Source organism: Musca autumnalis, unplaced genomic scaffold, assembly GCF_047663935.1.
Source record: "Musca autumnalis isolate F117 unplaced genomic scaffold, ASM4766393v1 scaffold_5, whole genome shotgun sequence".
Taxonomy (NCBI): domain Eukaryota; kingdom Metazoa; phylum Arthropoda; class Insecta; order Diptera; family Muscidae; genus Musca; species Musca autumnalis.
The window spans coordinates 136,379,179-136,399,162 of NW_027412088.1; the positions used below are offsets into that span (position 1 = coordinate 136,379,179).

The 19,984-nt window shown below is 36.3% G+C and overlaps 1 protein-coding gene across 2 annotated transcripts in view; it reads left to right on the top strand.

The window, feature by feature from the left end:
- Positions 1-7,171: 7,171 nt before the first annotated feature.
- LOC141404603 (MOXD1 homolog 1) overlaps positions 7,172-19,984 on the top strand; it is a 45,168-nt gene continuing 32,355 nt past the window's right edge. Inside the window, exons 1-2 of one of the 2 annotated variants that reach the window (XM_073988067.1) lie at positions 7,172-7,336; positions 7,430-9,034. In XM_073988067.1, the coding sequence (XP_073844168.1) occupies positions 8,609-9,034 (426 nt within the window). In that variant the 5' untranslated portion in view covers positions 7,172-7,336; positions 7,430-8,608. Of the gene's footprint in view, positions 9,035-19,984 lie in introns of both variants that reach the window. The other variant, XM_073988066.1, reaches the window with a different exon arrangement.

The following is a 19,984-nucleotide window of genomic DNA, read 5'->3' on the forward strand; positions in this document are numbered from 1 at the left end:
CTTTATGAGTCGGGAGAAAACCAGCTAAGAAAACCAAGCTCAAGAACAACTGCAGCTTACAACATTGTGAGGGTTACTACATACTGCCGAAGCATCGAACCTGAAGTGGAGGTGGAATATAAACTTTCCTGCTGCACCAGTCTGATCACTACAAACCTATCTCGCTTTAGCCTGGCTTTAACGACCCGTATATGGATTGTGTGGAAGTGGCAGTCAGGTGAACTGCCGAGGTAGATAGGTCAATGAGGACGTCCCAGAATTACGCATAAATAAAAGCTTCATCATTTTGTTGAATGTCGATAAAATATTTCAAATATATTGAGAATATATTTATCAAACATGAAAATGTTACTAAAAAGCGACCGATAAACGATTTCAAACAAATAATTCATTGAATTTTTTTAACCAATATTTGTTGTTATAATGGTTATCAACGTTTGTCACATGTTCTCGCTCTCAGGAGCTAGAGAAAATAATTTTTATGGCACAGAGAGATTTTCCGCTACAACAATGTGCTGTGTTTGTGTGTGTCGTTGATATACATATTTATTTTTATACTAAATTATACTACATCAGAGTCCGTATGATGTAGTATAATTTAGATTTGCTCCCAGATTTTTTTTTTTTTCATTTTCTGCGAAAATAAAAACAAATTTTAGAAATTATGGTGCATCTACCAACAGAAAGAAATGGCCTCTCTAACATATGTCCCAAACATATTTTGCAGCAAACATATATTTGTTTGTAAGCAGTCCCAAACATAACATATGTTTCGGTCCTGCAAACAAATATATATTTGGGTGTAAACAAATTATATGTTTGGGTGCAAACAAATACAAACCCAAAATCCAAAAAAAAAAAAACAAACACATGCACCAGTGGGCGCTTTCTGAGAGCAATGGAGCGTAAATGTCAATGTGAAGCACATGGCTATTTCTAACATGTAAACACATTTATAAATGGGGGTGTTTTTTATTGAATGGCATAGAAAAAAAAGCAAAGCAACAAAGACACATACAAAATTCCAAGGAAATACATAACACACTTTAATAAAAGAAAGACTAAATGAAATAAATTATAAAAAGTCGCACATTTAAAAAGAAAAAAAATATTAGGAAACATCGTTGAACGCTTCTTCTTAGTTGTGAAATAAAACACATTTTCATTGCTGAAATCATCATCGGGAAATCGAAATGACCACTAAGAACCCTAAGTACCAAATTACAGCTAATTTAGTAGGAAAATGTGGCTTAAATATCCGAAATACCGAAGATCGGATGGTGCCGCTATAAGGGGCTATACCAAAACATTAGCCGATATTGTTAATATTCATCCAAAAATGATGCTACAGCATCCACTAGTCAAATACAATACGCTAACGTTTAAAAATTAGCAAAAGAACGAATTGCAGAAGAACGATAGACGCCGGCTTATTCAGTAGACGACCAGCAAAAAAAACCTTTCATATCGACTAAAAATGAAGGAGCCAGACTGGCATTCGCCAAGACCCATTTGAACTGTTTTCCGACGAATCTATGTTTAATTTAAAGTATTCAGATGGTAAAAGGCTTGGACCAAATGGGCCACCGTTAAATCCTAAATATTGCAAAGACGCTGTAAAACATGGAGGCGGAAGATTTGTTGGTGGTCGTCGACCGAATAAGCCGGCGTCTACCGTTCTTTTGCAATTCGTTCTTTTGCTAATTTTTAAACCTAAGGGATTTAGTATTTGACCAGAGAATGCTGTAGCATCATTTTTGGATGAATATGAACAATATCGGCTAATGTTTTGGTATAGCCCCCTTATAGCGGTACCTTCCGATCTTTGGTATTTCGGATATTTAAGCCACATTTTCCTAATAAATTAGCTGTAATTTGGTACTTAGGGTTCCTAGTGGTCACAAAACATATTCACAAAAAATCGTGGACCTGGGTTCACGTTTGGGTGTAGCCCCCATATAACGGTAACTTCCGATTTTCAGTATTTTGAATAATTAATAATTTAGTATCCTTTATGGCTAAAAGATGTGATTGTGTCATCCAGAATAGAGGATAAGCAACGAAATATTGATTTCAATAGTTTTTGCTGTACCTCAAATGGGGGGGTGCTTTAGTTTTGTCCGCTTATATTTGCGACCTAAAATGTTTTTTGAATTTTAACTTTTGTTTATTAAATTCTGATCTCCTTATTTTTGTATTTTTCAATTATAAAGATATAAATAAATAAAAAGAAAAATAAAAAATAAATTTATAATTTAGTTTTCATAAAAAAATTATCATTTCAAAATAAATTACTGAGGGGGTGCTATAGTTTTGGCCGATACTGTATTTGTTTGGACACAAACAAATTATGTTTGGATCCAAACATACATGTGTTTGCAATCAGTCCCAAACAAATATTTGTTTGGATCCAAACATATTTCTAACATATATTTTCCTGCGTACGGATTGATATCAAATGCCGTTACTGATATATGCATACATTTTCTCAATACAACAAATAATAAATTTTAAAATATTTTTTCTTTATGAGAGAATAAAAACCGCTATAACGTTGGCGCGCATCGGCCAATTTTGTGAACGCGAACAGATTTAAAACCAGAGTTTTTTCCTTAACCTCTGTACCAAAAATCGAAGATGTACTCGCAAAAAATTTTATTTTTTTTTTTAAATGGAATTGTAAAGGATAAAATGTGTATCAGAGACATAATGGTTTTAGTCCCCAAATATATTCGGAAGATATCCGTTTCAGACAATTTGGCGAACGATAACTTTCGAACAGATCAACCGATTCGGTCCCAAATTTGCCTTTCGTAATATTTTTTTCAAACTTAGTTTAAGATGGGTTATATCTTCTCCTTCTGGCACCACCCCCACAAAAGTTCGAAAATGTTCGGAACATTTTTGGGCACGATAACTCTTGAAGGGGGTACCCGATTTGGTCCGTGACATTTATACAACACTTAGTTTAGGTTCCAATATGGACTCAAGCGGTCGCCACCTTCGGGAAAAGTTCAGTTTAGGACCTGCTCTCAAAACGCTTTGATTTTTGTTGAAGCAACTTATTTTCACTGCCCCATACGACGGCACAAGTTTCACTTCCTGTGAAAATAGCCTGAAAGGTTCAAAAAACCCTATGACACCGCGGTGACCTGACAACACGGTGCACCGTGTGTAGTGATTGGAACGCAAGATAACTCTCGAACTGATCTGCCGATTCGGTCCAAAATTTGGCCTTCGTAATATTTTGCCAAAACTTAGTTTAAATTCGAAGATAAGCCATATCGGTCCTCTCCTTCAGGTACCTCCCCCACAAAGGTTTAAAAATGTTCGGAAAAATTGTGCGCACGATAACTCTTGAAGGGAGTGACGGCTCCATACTTTACACATCCTAATATATTTACCAGATGTAGATCAGGTTCGAATATGGACTATATTTGTCCACTCCTTCTGGTTCCCCCCACACAAAATTTCGGATAAGTTCACTTTAAGTCCTGCTCTCGAATCATTTTGATTTTTGTTGAAGCAACTTTCATGCCTCAATTACGACGGTAAACGTTTTTTCTGGGGCAAGTCCATACTTCTTCAGAAAACAGGGAGGGGACTAATCGATTTGGTCCATCCTTTGCACATCATAATTTTTCTACCAGATCATGTTCGAATATGGACCATATTTGTCCACCCCTTCGGAAAAGTTCAGTTTAAGACCTCCTCTCGAATCGCTTTAATTTTTATTATAACGACTTGTATTCGCTGCCCCCATTACGACGGTACAAGTTTTTTCAGAGGCAAGTTCATACTTCCTGATGAAATGGCCCGGAAGCTGTAAAAACCCGCTAAGGCACCATTTGTTGTGGATGGAGCACACGATAATTTTCCAACGGATAATCCAATTCGATCAAAAATTTGACTGTCATAATATTTTGCGCAAACTTAAATAAACTTCTAAGATGGGCCAGATCGATCCACTCCTTTGGGTACCTCTCCCCACAACAGTTCAAAACTTTTCACTGAAATGGTGCGCACGGTAACTCTCAAAGACAGTAACCAATTCTGTCCACACTTTGCATATCGTAATATTAGATAAAAATCCGAAGGTGGTGCTTATAGATCCACTCCTTCCCTTACCTCCCCACAAATGTTCGAAAATATCTCATAAGCAGAGCAACCGATTTGGTCCAAACTTTGGATCTCGAAATATTGTGTCCAAACTTAGTTTATGTGCAAAAGGTGGCCCTATCTGTCCACTGCTTACGGTACAATTCACACAAACACGGTGTGCGTTAACAAATTTAAATGGAAGGTGCTTACACCTCGGAAGTTTTTGCTGATTCTGAAACTACAATGCTCATAGATGAGAAATATCAAGAAACAAAAAAAATCGCCGGAGGGATTTTCAAATAAATCGCGATTTAAGTTCACATTTTTAGGGGTTCTTTAGGTTTTCACGATTTAGCTTGGAAACCGCGAGTTCTATGTAAATGGGTCTAAAGAAAATATTGTAGCAGAGAAAATTCTCCACAAGATTGGCCTTTATGATATTTTCGTAGGTTTTACCGTTTTTGAGATATAGAATTTCAAATTGAGACAATGCACTGACTGTATCGCCTCCTTATAAAACAATGCCATTACTGCAATTTCCCAAATTAAACTTATATATCTTGAAAATGGTACAACCTAGAAAAAATAAATCATCCAATCTTGTAGAGAATTTTCACAGCTTCACTATTTTCTTTAGTCCCATTTTGATATGACTTGCGGTTTCCAAGCAAAATCTTGAAGACTTAAGATAAAAACCTAAAAATTTGAACTGAACCTCTATATCTCAAAAATGGTAAAACCTACGAAAAAAACTAAAGGTCAGTCTTATAGATAATTTTCACAGCTACAACATGTTCTTCAGACTCATTTCGATACGACTTGCGGTTTCCAAGCAAAATCGTGAAAACCTAAAAAATGCCTTAAATTGTGAATTTTGATCGCGATTTTCCGGCGATTTTTTCAATTTTTTTTTTATTTTTCTTATCTATGAACATTGCTGTTTCAGAATCCGCAAAACCATCCCATGTGTAAGCGGTTTCCATTAAAAGTTAGTTAAGGGGTACTGTGCATAATATTGTTTTATAAGGGGACGATACAGTCAGTGCATTGTCCCAATTTGAACTTCCATATCTCAAAAACGGCCCATTTACATAGAACTCGCGGTTTCCAAGCTAAATCGTGAAAACCTAAAGAACCCCCAAAAATGTGAACTTAAATCGCGATTTATTTGAAAATCCCTCCGGCGATTTTTTTTGTTTCTTGATATTTCTCATCTATGAGCATTGTAGTTTCAGAATCAGCAAAAACTTCCGAGGTGTAAGCACCTTCCATTTAAATTTGTTAAGGCACACCGTGCAAATGTTCAACATTTTTGTTTAACCCACATAAAGCCATTGGGTTGTTTAAAGCGCCACAAAAAATGGTTGCTAAAATTGACGTAAAACTCTGATATTTTCGCAATTTTTTGTGGGTTTTTGCATTTTGTTATAGTAGTGTCTGCTATCTGCCATTCCATGCTTATAAAGCTTCATTTGGTCCATGCATTTCCATGCAAACGCAAGCAATTCAGAATAATTCAAAATTTGAAGTTTCCTCTCAAAAAAATTCTCCGCGCTAAGTAGGTTAAGGGCCTGTTCGAGGATCCTTTAGAAATGTTTACCGAAGGTACTTCTAGTGTCCCTGTTTACAGCGATAATATGTTTTTCGTGGCCAGTTCCATGTTTCCTGATATTATGGTCCAAAGGTCTAAATTATATGGTGATCAACTGAAATGACTGGCAGGCGTGATATCTATCGAGAGAAATCACTCCCAAATAAGACCCACTTCCAAAATGGACTGTGTCGGTTTATGTACCTCTCCCGCAAAACTTTTGAGCTTTAATCCAAATCTATATTTTTGTCGGCAAGTTCATACGCACAAAATTCTGAAACCCCCTAAATACATAAGTTTTTTTGGGGAAGGAATCTATCAATTCGCACAGGTTGAGGGTATATCTCTGTCGACAAAGCCGAGTGATACTTTTTCACTTGATTTTTCACATGTTTGTGTATTTTATCTTTCCCCGAACCGCACCTTGTACAAGTATATGGTAATATTTCCCTCTGTACCAAAAAGGGACGGAATATAAACTCAATTTGGCGGACTTCCGTATTGTCAGTTGCTTTGTATTCGTGCATGAGTTCGAGTTCCATACTAGCGTAGTTTTATGAAATTGCAGTAGTGGGGAAATCGATTTAAGAACCCCTAGTTTCATGCACGAATACAAAGCAACTGACAAAACGGAAGTCGGTCTTTCTTCAAGTTTATTTGTGATATTTATAGTCCATATCCCATTTAGCAGCTTAAAAAAGTCATTCTCTAGACACCGTCGTAAATATGTATCTTGTTTTAGATTCTAAAGCAAAATACCCTGCTCTACTATTTTACAGTTCCATAATCTCTAATTGGCAGATACATACAGAGAAATAAAACCATTGGCGCGTGCGGACGTGTTTTACTCAAGCTCCCATAAAATACTCTTTATTTCGTTAAAAACGTTAATCCACAACCAAAAAACTCACACCAACAAAATATAATACACCCTGTGTCATTAATTTAATAAAAGCCATTTCGTGTGTTGCCTTATTTGTGAATTAAATGTGAAATAATTTGTTCACCTATATCTGCTAACAAAGTAAAGAATAAAGTAAATATTGAGCACACAAAAATAAAGAGCACAAATTGAGACACAAACGCAGTGAGAGCCAAAGTGCATGACATAAAGGAAAACGTAAAGTGTCAAAAGTGACAATAATCCGCAAAAAGCTTTATTTTAAGCTATATTTCAATAAATAAAACTGTTAATTAACATATATAGTTTTTAACATACAAATTAATAAAACATAACTCTGAGCCTAAAAATAGGCAGTACGCCGTTTCCTTACATGATATTACTAAAATCAGCTCAATTCTAAACCACACTGTGTGTCATATACAAACAAAATTAAAATTTACCTGCGCCTAAAAATAGACTGGTAATTTTTATCAATTAATTTTAACGGCCAGTTAGACACTGTCGTGTTAAATAATTACACCTTGAATTCCATGTAATAATAATTTGGCTGCATTGTTATTATCCTCTCTAACTGCAAATGGTATTTTCCGAAAGGCAGCTTGCATTGGACGAACTAAAATAATCTTTTTATGGCACAAGCGAACCATTTGGCCAAAAATTCCTACCAGGTAGCTGTGTCCATAGGTACGCGTTTAAAGCCGGTATTGTCAAATGACATCTGAGAGAAGGAGAGGGTAAAGGTATGCGCGCCATGAGAGAGTTAGATCGTGAGAACAATACAAATGGCAGAGAATGGAAGAGAGCACGAAAATAAACAACAATTCCATTTTCAGGTCAAACGAGTTATGCCCGGCCATAGTCGGAGCATTCACCAAGGAATAAGCGTACGCAAAGGATGTATACCGGCGCAGTCGATAATTGAAAATAAAGTGAACAAAAAAGAAAATAAGGATAATGCGTTGAAAGTGAAGTGGATTACAATAACAAAAAAAGGAATAAAAATCGAAACGAGTTTTTGCAAAAAAAAAAATAAGAATATTTCAAATGAGAGTTAAAGCAAATGCCTATTTTTAAGTGATAAAAATTAATAATACAAAATATTTTACAAAATTAAAAACGAGTCTGAAGTATTCCCCAATTAAAAAACACAAAATATCAGAAAGAAATTAAAAAATAGTCTGTAAAGTTATTTTTAAATTTTCTCTAAGTTTTAGTTTGGCTTGAGTTATTTTTAAATATTAAAATTGTGAAATTATTCCAAAACAACCCCTATTTGTATTGCCAAGTCCGTCCATGTGTGTGTTTATTTAACACAAGATCGATCCCCTCAAACAGAAGGCTAGTTCAAACATATGCCACAAATACACTGGGGGAAAAATAAGAGAGGAAGCAAAAAAACGAAAACAAAAGGTGTGCGCAGGCGCAATTGTTTGATCGGTTCGAAATAAAACAACTGCCGTTTGCCTGACATCGCGGTTGTGGTAAAACAACAACAACTCGGGGCACAACGCTGAATTTATTCTTCGGAAGTTATAAAAACGACAGCTGCGCGTCTCTGATCAACGGTGAAGAGATAACAAAAACAACAACTTGCCTAGACCCACACACACACTAACGCAAGACACAACGCACAGTCCATGGATGGCATAAGGACAGGCATATTTTACGATACGGGATTACGCGTGCTATATTAACGTTCGTATAAGCCGACGACGAGTGTCACGACACAATCGATTTACGATATTAATACTTTTATCGGAATAAAGGAGAAATACCCACGGCCAAGTGATCGAGTGTTAATAACATAACAGTCACTGTTAGTTGCACACACCAAGGATTAGCAGCAACAACACAGTGTGCCATTAACAAGCAAAGTGACTAAGTCAAAAAGAAATAAAATCAAATGATCTCATATTAATAAGCAATTAAAAGAAACAAACAAAACCCAGTGAAATAGTTTTAAAATTTCCACCCCCACTTTAAAAAAGCAAAAGAAAAATACGAAAACAAAAATGAAATTCCTTTTAACTTGCCGTTGCCACTTGTTTCTAATGGCCTATATTCTGATAGCCGTACGACCACCCAATGGCCTAATTGCATGGCCGCACGATGGTTCCTCCACAAATCATCAATTACATCATGGTAGTCATCATAATGGTAGAAATATTACTTCAATGGTGGATGACGGCGCCAACAATGATGCAGTCTCAAAATCAGCAGGTGTCCATCACAGCAATTGGCATCGAATTGAAATGATGGATGCAAATGGCCTCTATTGGCTCGAGTGGTGGACAAAAGCCAAAGATATATATTTTCGTGTCACCGTCAATACACAGGGATTCATTGGTTTGGGATTTTCGAGAAAATCTGGACGTATGTCCGGTGCCGATATGGTCTTGCTGTGGGTAGATGATCGCAGCGGAAAACCAAATGCATTGGTAAGTTGATTTGTTTATTTACATATTAATTCTAAATAGGTATAATGAAATTTTTTTGGTACCTACATGCAGTATGTCAAGAAATCTCTTCTCACATACAAACAAATTAGAGAAAGTGTAAAGGGCCTTGAATATATAATATGAACAAATTTGACTATTTTTACACAAATAGAAAAGCGAAAAAGAATCAGTCGGCTTTGTCGACAGATAAACCTGAGCCCATGACAGTAAAAAGACAAATATTTGGATTATTTGTTGCTTGTTTTCGTAGGCGACCACAAGAGCTGCAAACGGTTCAAATGTTCAAAACTATCCGCATTGTTACGCATTTCTGGAAGAAATGGTAGAAACAGTGGACATAATTTGGCTCATAGTTTTCATTTATTACAAAAACACGAACATGTTCAAACGTTTGTGAAAGTAGATGTAGCCCGAAATATTTTCTTGACATATGTCTACTCGCGAATGAAGTACAATTGCATAATTTTTTGTGTTGGTGACTGAAGGGCTTTAGGAAATTTCCATAATGGAAAGAATAGACATCCCTAAGAAATCAAAATTAACTTAAACTTAAACTGAATTTACTCCCAAAAGTGCGGAACTTTTGTGTGTGAGGTAACTTGATCTAAGTTTGGGGGAAATAATACGTTTGTATGACGACAGTTACTCCTTCCGAGAGTTCTAGTGAGTGCCAGGTATTTAGTTTCAGAGTTTTATAGCTTCCGGGTCATTATCTCATGAAGTATAGACTTTCCACAGTACAAATCGTATCGGTGCAATCAATACGACAAGATCTACCTTCAGTAAAAATTTCAAAACGATCCTTCCTTAAACTGCATAAAAGCTATTTTTTTAACTTTTGCGAGGGAGATACTAAATTTGGTAGAAAAATCACGAATATCACAAGGACTACCTTAAGTAAACAATGTAATCCATTCGATATCGACCATCTTCAATACGATTTAAGTATGGAGAAATAGGTTTCCACCTTCGAAAGTTATCGTGCGATTCGGAAATTTTACTTGTTATACCCTCCACCATCATATGGAGGGTGTATTAAGTTTGTCATTCCGTTTGTAGCTCATCGAAATAATCATTTCCGACCGTATAAAGTATTGATCAGCGATATTCTGATATTCTTGATCAGCGTAAAATTCTAAGTCTGTCCGTCCGTCTGTCCGTCTGTTGTAATCACGCTATCTTCCGAATGAGTTGAGCTACAGGGCTGAAATTTCGTACACATGTGTTTTTGGTCTGAACTTAGATCAAGTTTGGTATAGCCCCCATATAACGGTACCGCCCGATTTCAGATATTTTGAAGTTTTTAGTCACATTTTCTGACTGAATTAGCTTTAATTATGACAAGAAACTTCTCCACCAAAAATTATGGACATAGATCCACGTTTTCTTATAGCCCCCATATAGCGGTACCGCCCGATTTCCGGTATTTTGACGTTTTTAGGTACATGATCTGGTCGAATTAGCTATACTTTGGCATTTAGGATTTTTAGTCATCAAGAAATTTCTCCACCATAAGTTATGGTCATAGGTCCTCGGTTTGGTACAGCCCCCATATAGCGGTACCGCCCGATTTCACCTATTTTGACGCTTTTAGATACATGTTCAGACCGAAATAGCTATAATTTGACATTTAGGGTTTCCAATGACCAAGAAACTTCACCACCATAAATTATGGGCATAGGTCTACGTGTTCTTGTAGCCCCCATATAGCGGTACCGTGCGATTTCCGGTATTTTGAAGTTTTTAGCTACATGTTTCGGCCGAATTGGCTATAATTTGGCACTTAGGGTTTCTAGTGGTCAAGTGACTTCTCCAGCTAAAATTGTGTGCATAGGTACTTTCGCAACGCAAAGCTACCGTGCTCTTCTCCTTCCAGCACTGTTTTTCCCAGAAGGACAGGACTTTTTAGGAGCCTGCGGGTTCCTTAACCATTTCCGTTCAGCATTAGCAACAGGTGCAGAAGAAAAGAGATACTATCCTCTTGACAATTGCCAGTAGATCTTTAGAAAATAGCGCCCTCTTCACACTCGCATGTTGTGAATTGGTTACAGTCAACTTCGAGTCACTACACTGTTTAGTTGTTAATAGCTTTCAGCACCATTTCCTCTTCCGCTTCCACCACCACTTACCCAGGAGGACTGGACTTGTTAGGAGCCTGTGGCCTTGCAATGACTTCCTGCTCTTTTTTTCACCTGCAGCTCTAGCGACAGATGCCGACGAAGCAGTCTCAATAGCAAATATTTTTTTCGGGTCATTACCCCAGGAAGTTATAATAAGGACCACAAGGACTACCTTCGGTAAAAAATTTCAAGACAATCCTCGAACAGCTGTTGAACTGCAAAATATTTGAGAGGTAGGTACCCGGTAGCCTAAACTGACGGCCAACTATCTTCCTTGCAACTGGCTGTGGATCCTCTAAAGATCGCAACTTTTCACACTTGCCTGTTGTGAATTGGTTGCAGCAGACTTCAATCTACAAGCCTGCTTTGAGGTTGATGGTTCGTCAGTCGTTCCAGCCACTTGGTTTCTGACAGTACCATTTCCTCCGATCTCTGCTTTTTCACAAGGAGCCTGGGTTCTTTCAGTTCCCTATGTGTTAGTTCTCTACAAGTTTGGAGTTCCCGAAAGAGTGACTCTTTGCAACTGGGTGTGTATCCTCAAAAATGGCACCCTCTTGTTTATTAGTTACATTCGACATCGAGCTGCTCATCTGAGGTGAGTCCTTCCAGCCACTTGACTCCTTGCACCACCATATCCGCTTCCGAAACATAATTTGGGGTCCAGCAAAACAAATTTGTTGTAATAATTCACTGCTCTTTTGTAGACGTGCTTTTCCTTCTTTTCCCTGAACTTCCGAGTTACTCATAGGAGTAGTTTGCACTCTCCTTCCGGAAATCGAGTAAAACCCTGCAAGCAAGTCATCTCTTGAAATTTTGTCCTGTTTGCAACACCTGGTCATGAATCATAGTTTCAGCCAGATCTGGAATCCCGCTTCCGGAACATCTTCTGGAGAACACATTCATGTTGGATTGAGATGGTATCCATCTCCGACTTAGCCAGGTGGAGACTCATAGGAGAAGTTTGCACTCTTCTTCCGGAAATCGGAATGCGTAGGTAACCACTTCAATTGTCTGTATTGAATTGAAGACATTCATGACAATGCCCGCCACTACCTTGACAGGAACTTGGCAATAAGTATGTTACCCGTTGAGAAGAACTACCACCAAGGCTTAATTCTAATATAGTCTGTACCATATTGCAAACCTAAGAACACCGATGGACACGTGTTCGCTTATCAGCACAGGTTTAGGGGGTCTCTAATTGGTACCTGGATAACAATTTTGTTGAATGGGTAAAATTACAAACTTATCCGCGCATCGAATCAAGTCGTCACCCCTGGCGGGGAAATATCCAATCTCAGAATGTTTAAACGCTTACATGAGCACCAACAACTGTTCGTAATTTTGCTAACAAAAGAATTGTTCGCTGACTGTGAGCGTTGAACATCCATCTCTTAGTTTTGTAGTCGAATATACATGCTCTGTGCCACCTTGCTCGTTACTTAGTAATGAGTAAAGTAAGTAGTTTCGCCTTGTAAAATTTTAAAGAAATAACCCATTATTTTCCAGCTTTCTGGTAATGCAGAACGAAAGTGTTTACATTACTATGTAATATATTATTTACACTACAATGTAATATATTATATTTACACTACTATGTAATATATTAGTTCTCAAATTTTTTCTCAAATTTGTTCCAATTTTTGGGGGTAGAATCAGAAACAGTCTGTAAATGAATTAAAGAAGGTATTAATAATAATACAGCCTATACTATATTTAGTTGTTTACAGTTTTTAGTTGTAACAATAACGTCTTATCGATGACTAAAGATGGTGGGTTTACGTAATGCAATTTTCCAATTTGGTCTCTGAATTTGGTCTTTGGAGCCACAAAAATACAACAAGGTTCGAATCATATTTGTTTAGTACAATATTTTATAAACCTTTAGGCATACAAAAAACTCGTTCGCCATTAAACTGTATTGCTCTCCAAAATTTTTTATTTGTAGCATCACTTTGCAACATATGCGATATCGAATCTCAATTAGGGTCTTACAGCAACGACACTCTTCCTACTTCATATGCAAAGATACTATTTCGTTGAGTTCACCTATACTTTTTCATAGAATCTATTTTATTTCAATTAAACCATTCAGAATAATGTTTCCAATAACAATGAATTTCCTTTATGGATTTGTTGCGCCAATATGTGTCAGCACAAAAAAAAATCAGAAAAAAACACAAACATCCGTTATCTGTTGTTCGATATCCTATAGTATCAACCACAACAACAAAGGGGTTAGTTACATTTAAACGGCTTCTGATTGAAAACAATACAAAAACAATGAACTTAATTTGAACAACAGCAACAAGAAAAAATCTCAAAGATATCTGATTTCTTACCCTTAGAAATAGGATACACCACCAGAAAGATTTTTTTAGTGCGAGTGATACAAAAAGGCTTCTTTGTCCATATACACACCTAATACATTGCTATACATAAAAAGTAAGGCTTTATCTTTTAAAATCAATCAAAAATGTTTTTTAATTAATTACGTCCTTTAATAACGGGAAACAGAAGCATGGGATGAGAAAGAATGGGACGAAATTAAAATGGTAAATATCATGGAAAGATTGCAATTGTTCGCAAAGAGGCGTTATTAAATTTGTATAAAACTTTTTCAGGTGCAGTTTTATTTCTATAATTCTCTAAAGGCCTCGACAAACGTGGCATTCTTGCTGAAGTCATATCTGATAAAAGACTAAAGACCAAGTTAGACCTAATAAAAAGATTTCTGAATCACATTTGAATTAGGTCGAACTTGGTATTTAGTCATTTACCAGATATGGCTTAAGCAAGAATGCCATACAGCTTATGTGTCGAGGCCTTAAGGCGTTTCGAAACCAAATTCATTCGACTTTCTATTAGATTTGGATTGCAGAAGGTTGATTGAAAGCTTTGCTTTAACTTATCAAGCTCACAAGACTGGAAGGAGTTCATCCGGCTGGACAAGCAAATTTGACAGTGAGTACCCCGCTTTAAAGAACGTTCTAGGGATATGTCATTCGGTTTTCGATTAATCGATATTTTGCCTTGAAAAGGCAATTGTCATAATCGCTTTTCCTACCAACGATTTTAAAAAGGACACGTTTGGGAATTCAGAGTGCTGCTGCTGACAACAATATTTATTTAAAAAAAAAATTCTAAAATTCTTTTCCTCTCAAACACACATTAAGTTTTGACTCATAAACTTGGGCTTATCATCGTTTACTGCCAGATCCACTTTGACCTTTTCCATTCCAGGATGATGTTAAAAATGTCACACGACGGACTGCCACATTGTCTGAAACTTGGTTTGGTTCTAAAAGACTCGGATACATACTTGTTTGTCGGCTACAAGGCCGCATTCGACAGCGCAATAAGGTCAGAGGTGTCCAAAACCATTTGGCATTCCTCTAAAAGTGATACGAATACGAAATAGGGAAGAACCTTCCTATAGGGAAGAACCTTCCTAGTATTTTCGTATTCTTCCCTATTTCGTATTCGTATCACTTTACTTCCAAATTTAATTGCTGTCATGACCTCACTTTGGCTAGGTGGTAAACTCTAAATTCCTTCATTTGGGATCGTTTCTGTGATATCTTCATCACCGCCCATATTTGATACCAAAAATTAAAAACTTTATAAAATGGTCCTTCCAGATCCTCTCTGTCTTCATCATCTTTGCAGACGTGCCTGCACCATACCATTCAGTCTGATGTTTTACAACCTGATAAAAGTTTCATTCTGGCTTTTTTCCTGCTCTTATTTTTTCTTCGTGTCGCTTCTCCCTAGTGTTGCTACTGGCTGTAGTGTTGCACGGTATGCTCGGTAAAGCATTCTCTTCAGTAGCCTTACGACAATCCTCATCACACCATGGCTTTTTCAGCTGAGGTTTTTGGTACCATGCTATTCCTTGCCACTGTGCTATTTGGAGATTATCGGGATAAGAAGTACCGTCTTCGAGTTCAATTCTGTATCTGTTGTATTTGCAACTTCTCGACATCCAGTTTCCGTCCTGTGTTAAATCGTACTTTTGCCACAACATTAAGACGTGTGCCTACCTTGACTGCTACAAGGAAAAGGTCCGAATCGATGTCCGCTCCTCGCATCATACGGATATTAATAGACTAGAGGAATGTCCTCCGGCCTGGTGACGCTCACTATAAAGTTGCAGATGTTAAAGATTTGGCCTATATACATATGCTGACAATTCTCTCATCCACCGGAGTGAATCTGGAGACCAGATTTTTATGTTTTCCGTTTGTAACTCATTGAAATAATCATTTGCGACCCATATTTTGGCAGATATTCGGTATTTTGAAGATTTTAGCTACAATTTTTAACCGAACTAGCTGTAACTTGACATTTGAGATTTTAGACGGTAGCGGTACATCCGGATTTTCGGTGTTTTGAGCGATTAGCTAAAAAATTTCACCGATCTAGCTGTAATTTGAAATTTGAGGTTCTTAGGGGTCACAACACTTCTTCACTAAAAATTGTCAACATAGGTCTATTTTTAGGTATAGCCCCCATATAACGATAATTATGGATTTTTGGTATTTTGAGGGGTTTAGCTACAATTATTAACCGAACTAGCTGTAATTTACCATTTAGGTTCTTAGGGGTCACAACACTTCTTCACTAAAAATTGTCAACATAGGTATATGTTTGGGTATAGTCCCTATATAACGACGGTACTTCCGGGTTTTCGGTATTTTGAGGGTTTTAGCTACAATTATTAACGTAACTAGCTGTAATTTGTCATTTGAGGTTCTTAGGAGCCACAACACTGCTTCACTAAAAAATGTCAGCATAGGTCTATGTTTAGGTATAATAATATTTTCAAGTTGGGAAGTCAAATTGCAATCGCCATCTTAAAACGCGTATTTCTTCAAACTGGATTTTTTGAGATGTGTCACTCTTTGAGTAAATGAGCGATATAGCCTGATACCATGTTTTAATGTGATGACTATTTTCGACCCGTAATCCTTCATGCGTTTTTCACTAGATGTTTGATTACAATTGAAAATGAATTGACAACCACATGCAAAAGAAAAACTGTCATTCGGTTCGAAGGTTGATTTGTTTAATAAATGTCATGTTTATTTTGAGGCCTTATCTTAGTTCGTTCTTCTTTCCTAAAAAAAAAAACCATATCCGTCAAAATTAATAGCATACTACAATCTTAAAAATGTTCAGCTAACATTTGTTTATAGAAAATAAGCAAACCTAATAAGCTACTTCATGGAATTTCAATTAAAGCGTATGCCCAAGAGCATCGAAATACAAATTTAAAAGTCTTTCATAGAAATTATCCCAAATAATCGTCTTAACTATGAAATAGCTATAGGCAAAAGAGAGCCGACGTGCTCTCCGGGAACGTATCTTTCTCCACCCACACACAGTTCATCTAATTGAAAAACGAAACACTCACAGCTCCCCAAAGTATGCAAAAGAAAATATTGTGACTATTTCTGCGCTTTAAGCCCAATAAAAGAGTATTTCTGTTTAAGTGAATATATTCGCACTTAAAGAGGCTACAATCTTCAAAAGCATAAAATACATTGAAGCTTCAATTTAATTCTTACATGTAAAATCTGAAAGTAGCTACGGTCTACTTTTAGACTAAAAAACAGCAAGTCAATTAATAAATTTGCAAAATAATTTATGTGTTCGACTAACTTTTGTTGTATAATTTTTGAAATGTTCAAAACGGCAGTTCTAATAAAATTATTATCGTAAATATGCACATATTGGTATGGTTTTTGTTCTTTGTTTTCTTTCTTTTTTTGGAGACTAGAACAAAATTATATTCCAAACTTTCATACTTTAAGCCTTAAAATATACAATACAATCACGTACAAGTTAAGATAATCTTCTTTGACCTTAATAAGAAAATATTTGAAAACCAATACAAAACCAACAATAATAATGAAGTTTACAACAAATTGTAAACATTTGAGTAAAATATATAGTTTGTGCTACTTTATTTGTATTTTAATTAATATTTTCAAAATACCAACAGATAACAAAGTATGTTAATTTCAACCTTGAATTTGTATACATAATATTAATAGCTTCAACATTTCCATTTAATTGTGGCATTTGTAACATGCTTCTTTGTGGTAAATCCTACTTTGAAAAATGTTCAAATTATTTTCTCCTGTGATTACTAATTTTGTATACAAATTAACAAATGTTGCTTGCATACTTCTAGGCGACAAACAAAAATGGTCTGTCTGTTCAGCTGTTAAGTGAATTTAATACGAAATTTATAAGTTTGTTTAACTTTGTTTGTTTTTTATTTTAATTGACAATGACACAATCAGGGCCAAGGACAGCTGTAAAGTAGAATTTATGGCACATTCATGTACTTATGTAGGTGTATTTATATACACATGTATGTGTTTTTGATTCATTAAACCTAAAAGCTGGCAACACAATTGTGTATTCTTGTACAAAATACTAAAAGTCTGCAAAATAAATCTCTTACATTAAGTATAGTTATTTACTGCATGATTTTTTTTTTTTTGGTCGTTCAGGTGTTTTGGTATTAAGCTTTTCGATAAGTCCAAGAAAAAAACTTTACAAATACATATAACGTTTGTTTTAAAAATATTTAATTGCTGTATTGCATTTGGACTTATAGATTTTAGTTAAATACAGTATCGTTCTAACCTCACGAAAACACAATCTCCGGTATAAAAACAAAATATTTGTGTGTTTATTTCATGTTAAAGTCATGAAATTGCATTTTCCCGAAAGGAAACTCATAAAACTTGCATTTCTTTAAATGTATACTATTCCCATTATACCCATGTATAAAACATAACGAAAATACGCAACAAGCATACATACATTCCTTGAACTTAGTTCATTAGAAGCAATGTTACTTGTATCTATTATTTTCTCAAACTCCTTAAGGACAAACACATGTTTTCGTTTTTGCTTTGTCACACATCGAAACAATGCAATATTTGACAATACCGCTACTTTCCTCTTCCTTGAACAAAGTATCAAAAAACAATATACACATAAGTATGTGTGGATGTATTTTTATTTTTTTAAATAGCATATTTTGTAGTATTGGTGAAAACCTAAAAACCCAAAATACATGAACAAATTTGCGGCAAAACCGGATAAAAGATTTTTCATACCTTATTTCTTGTTAGACAGGTAAAAAATACATCATCAACAAGGACAAGCAATTACAGTGACATAGAGACATCTGTACATACCTACTAAATGCCATATTTGAACAAAAAAAAAACATTCTTTAAGCACAGTGCTGCGAAATCAAACAAATATTTGAAAATAATTGCAAATCGAGGCATAACCCATTTAGCGCCGCGATTTATTTGTTTCACGTAAATGTTTGCATCCATTTCCTGCCAGTCTACTAATCTCTACCTTACTTAGTGCAGGGAAGTAGAAAGTGGATAGAAACAGACAAGGGAGGACGGTGAAAAGGTTAGTCGGAACTTAGGTGAAGAAGAAGTTTGAACAGACTAAAATTATGACCAAAGGTACCAAACTAACTGTGTCTTTTGTTCATCAGACTGGGATAACGTTAGAGAATGTGTTCGATCGTATTAAACTCTTTCCCTTCTTCTTTTGAGCCTGCAGCACTTAATACTGTTGTCTTCCCACTGGCTTGTCAAGGACAATGACCATTACTGACTCCTACAGAAATTATGATCTCTGGCTTGCTGAGTGAAAGAAGGTTTACTGTTCTACGCCCTGAGATTTCCGGCCAAATTGACTTCGTTACCTTGCATTCAGGTCGATCCTGTCAGATTCTTGTGGTTTACCCAAAATAGAACTTGTTGAGTTTGTCGACGAAGAAGCAGCTTGTAGACCGGGGAACTAGTAATCCCGTTTTACTGGTTCATCAACTTTCTCATTCCCTCACCCTTGATAACCAACAAACTCGCACAACCCTACAACAAGTTTTCAGCATAGATCTGCGATATTGAACACTTTTAGAATTAATGGTGAAGGAACCTAGTGCTTTTAGAAAACCCGGTATATCCACTAACAACTCTGAAGCTTTCAGGGATACAAAGACCTCCACTTGAAAAAACGCTGCAATTGCCGTTAAGTTTTTATGAGTGTCCTATGTGTAGGTCTTCACAGTACAATAAGATGTCGTTCCTTCCTCCATCTTCGACCCATCGGTGAAAATGGCTAGCCTGCATCCACTCACTCCAAATCTACAGTTAGCGAAATAGAATCAGTTTTCCCCTAGGTGACAAACCTTGCCCAATGAGACTACCTATTCGTATATTCAGTTCCTTGAGCATCAAGGTATTCCTGGCTGTCTATTTCTGAACCTGAATATCTTGAGGCAATAATGGTGATAAAACTCCTTCACATTGGGTGCCTGACTGACTTCCTTACAGAACTCTCCCCACTACTCGAATGCCCAATCCGTTAGGATAGATTGAACACTCTGTTGCTCTAAAGCCAAGTGTATAGATTCGAGTTTCACATTATTAAAAGTTATTTCGAGGAAGACAGCTAAAATGTAATTCGAATCATCCATGTTCTTCTCTATATAATCCACAACTTCGTGTAAAACTGTTTCAGTCGATTTCCCTTTCAGATAACCATGTAGAGAATTGCTAATCAGGCCTTAATAATCTTATTTTCATTTCAAATAGGACCTTTAGACTTTCGGCAACGAGTGGCTTGGTTTCCCAGCCTTGGCAATGTATATCTCTGAAACATCCATCCATAGTGGCAGTATGTAAACAAGCTCTAAAAATATCCTGAATAAAGTAAGAGGTGCGTTTTGAAGCATCACCGGAATTATACCATCAGGTCT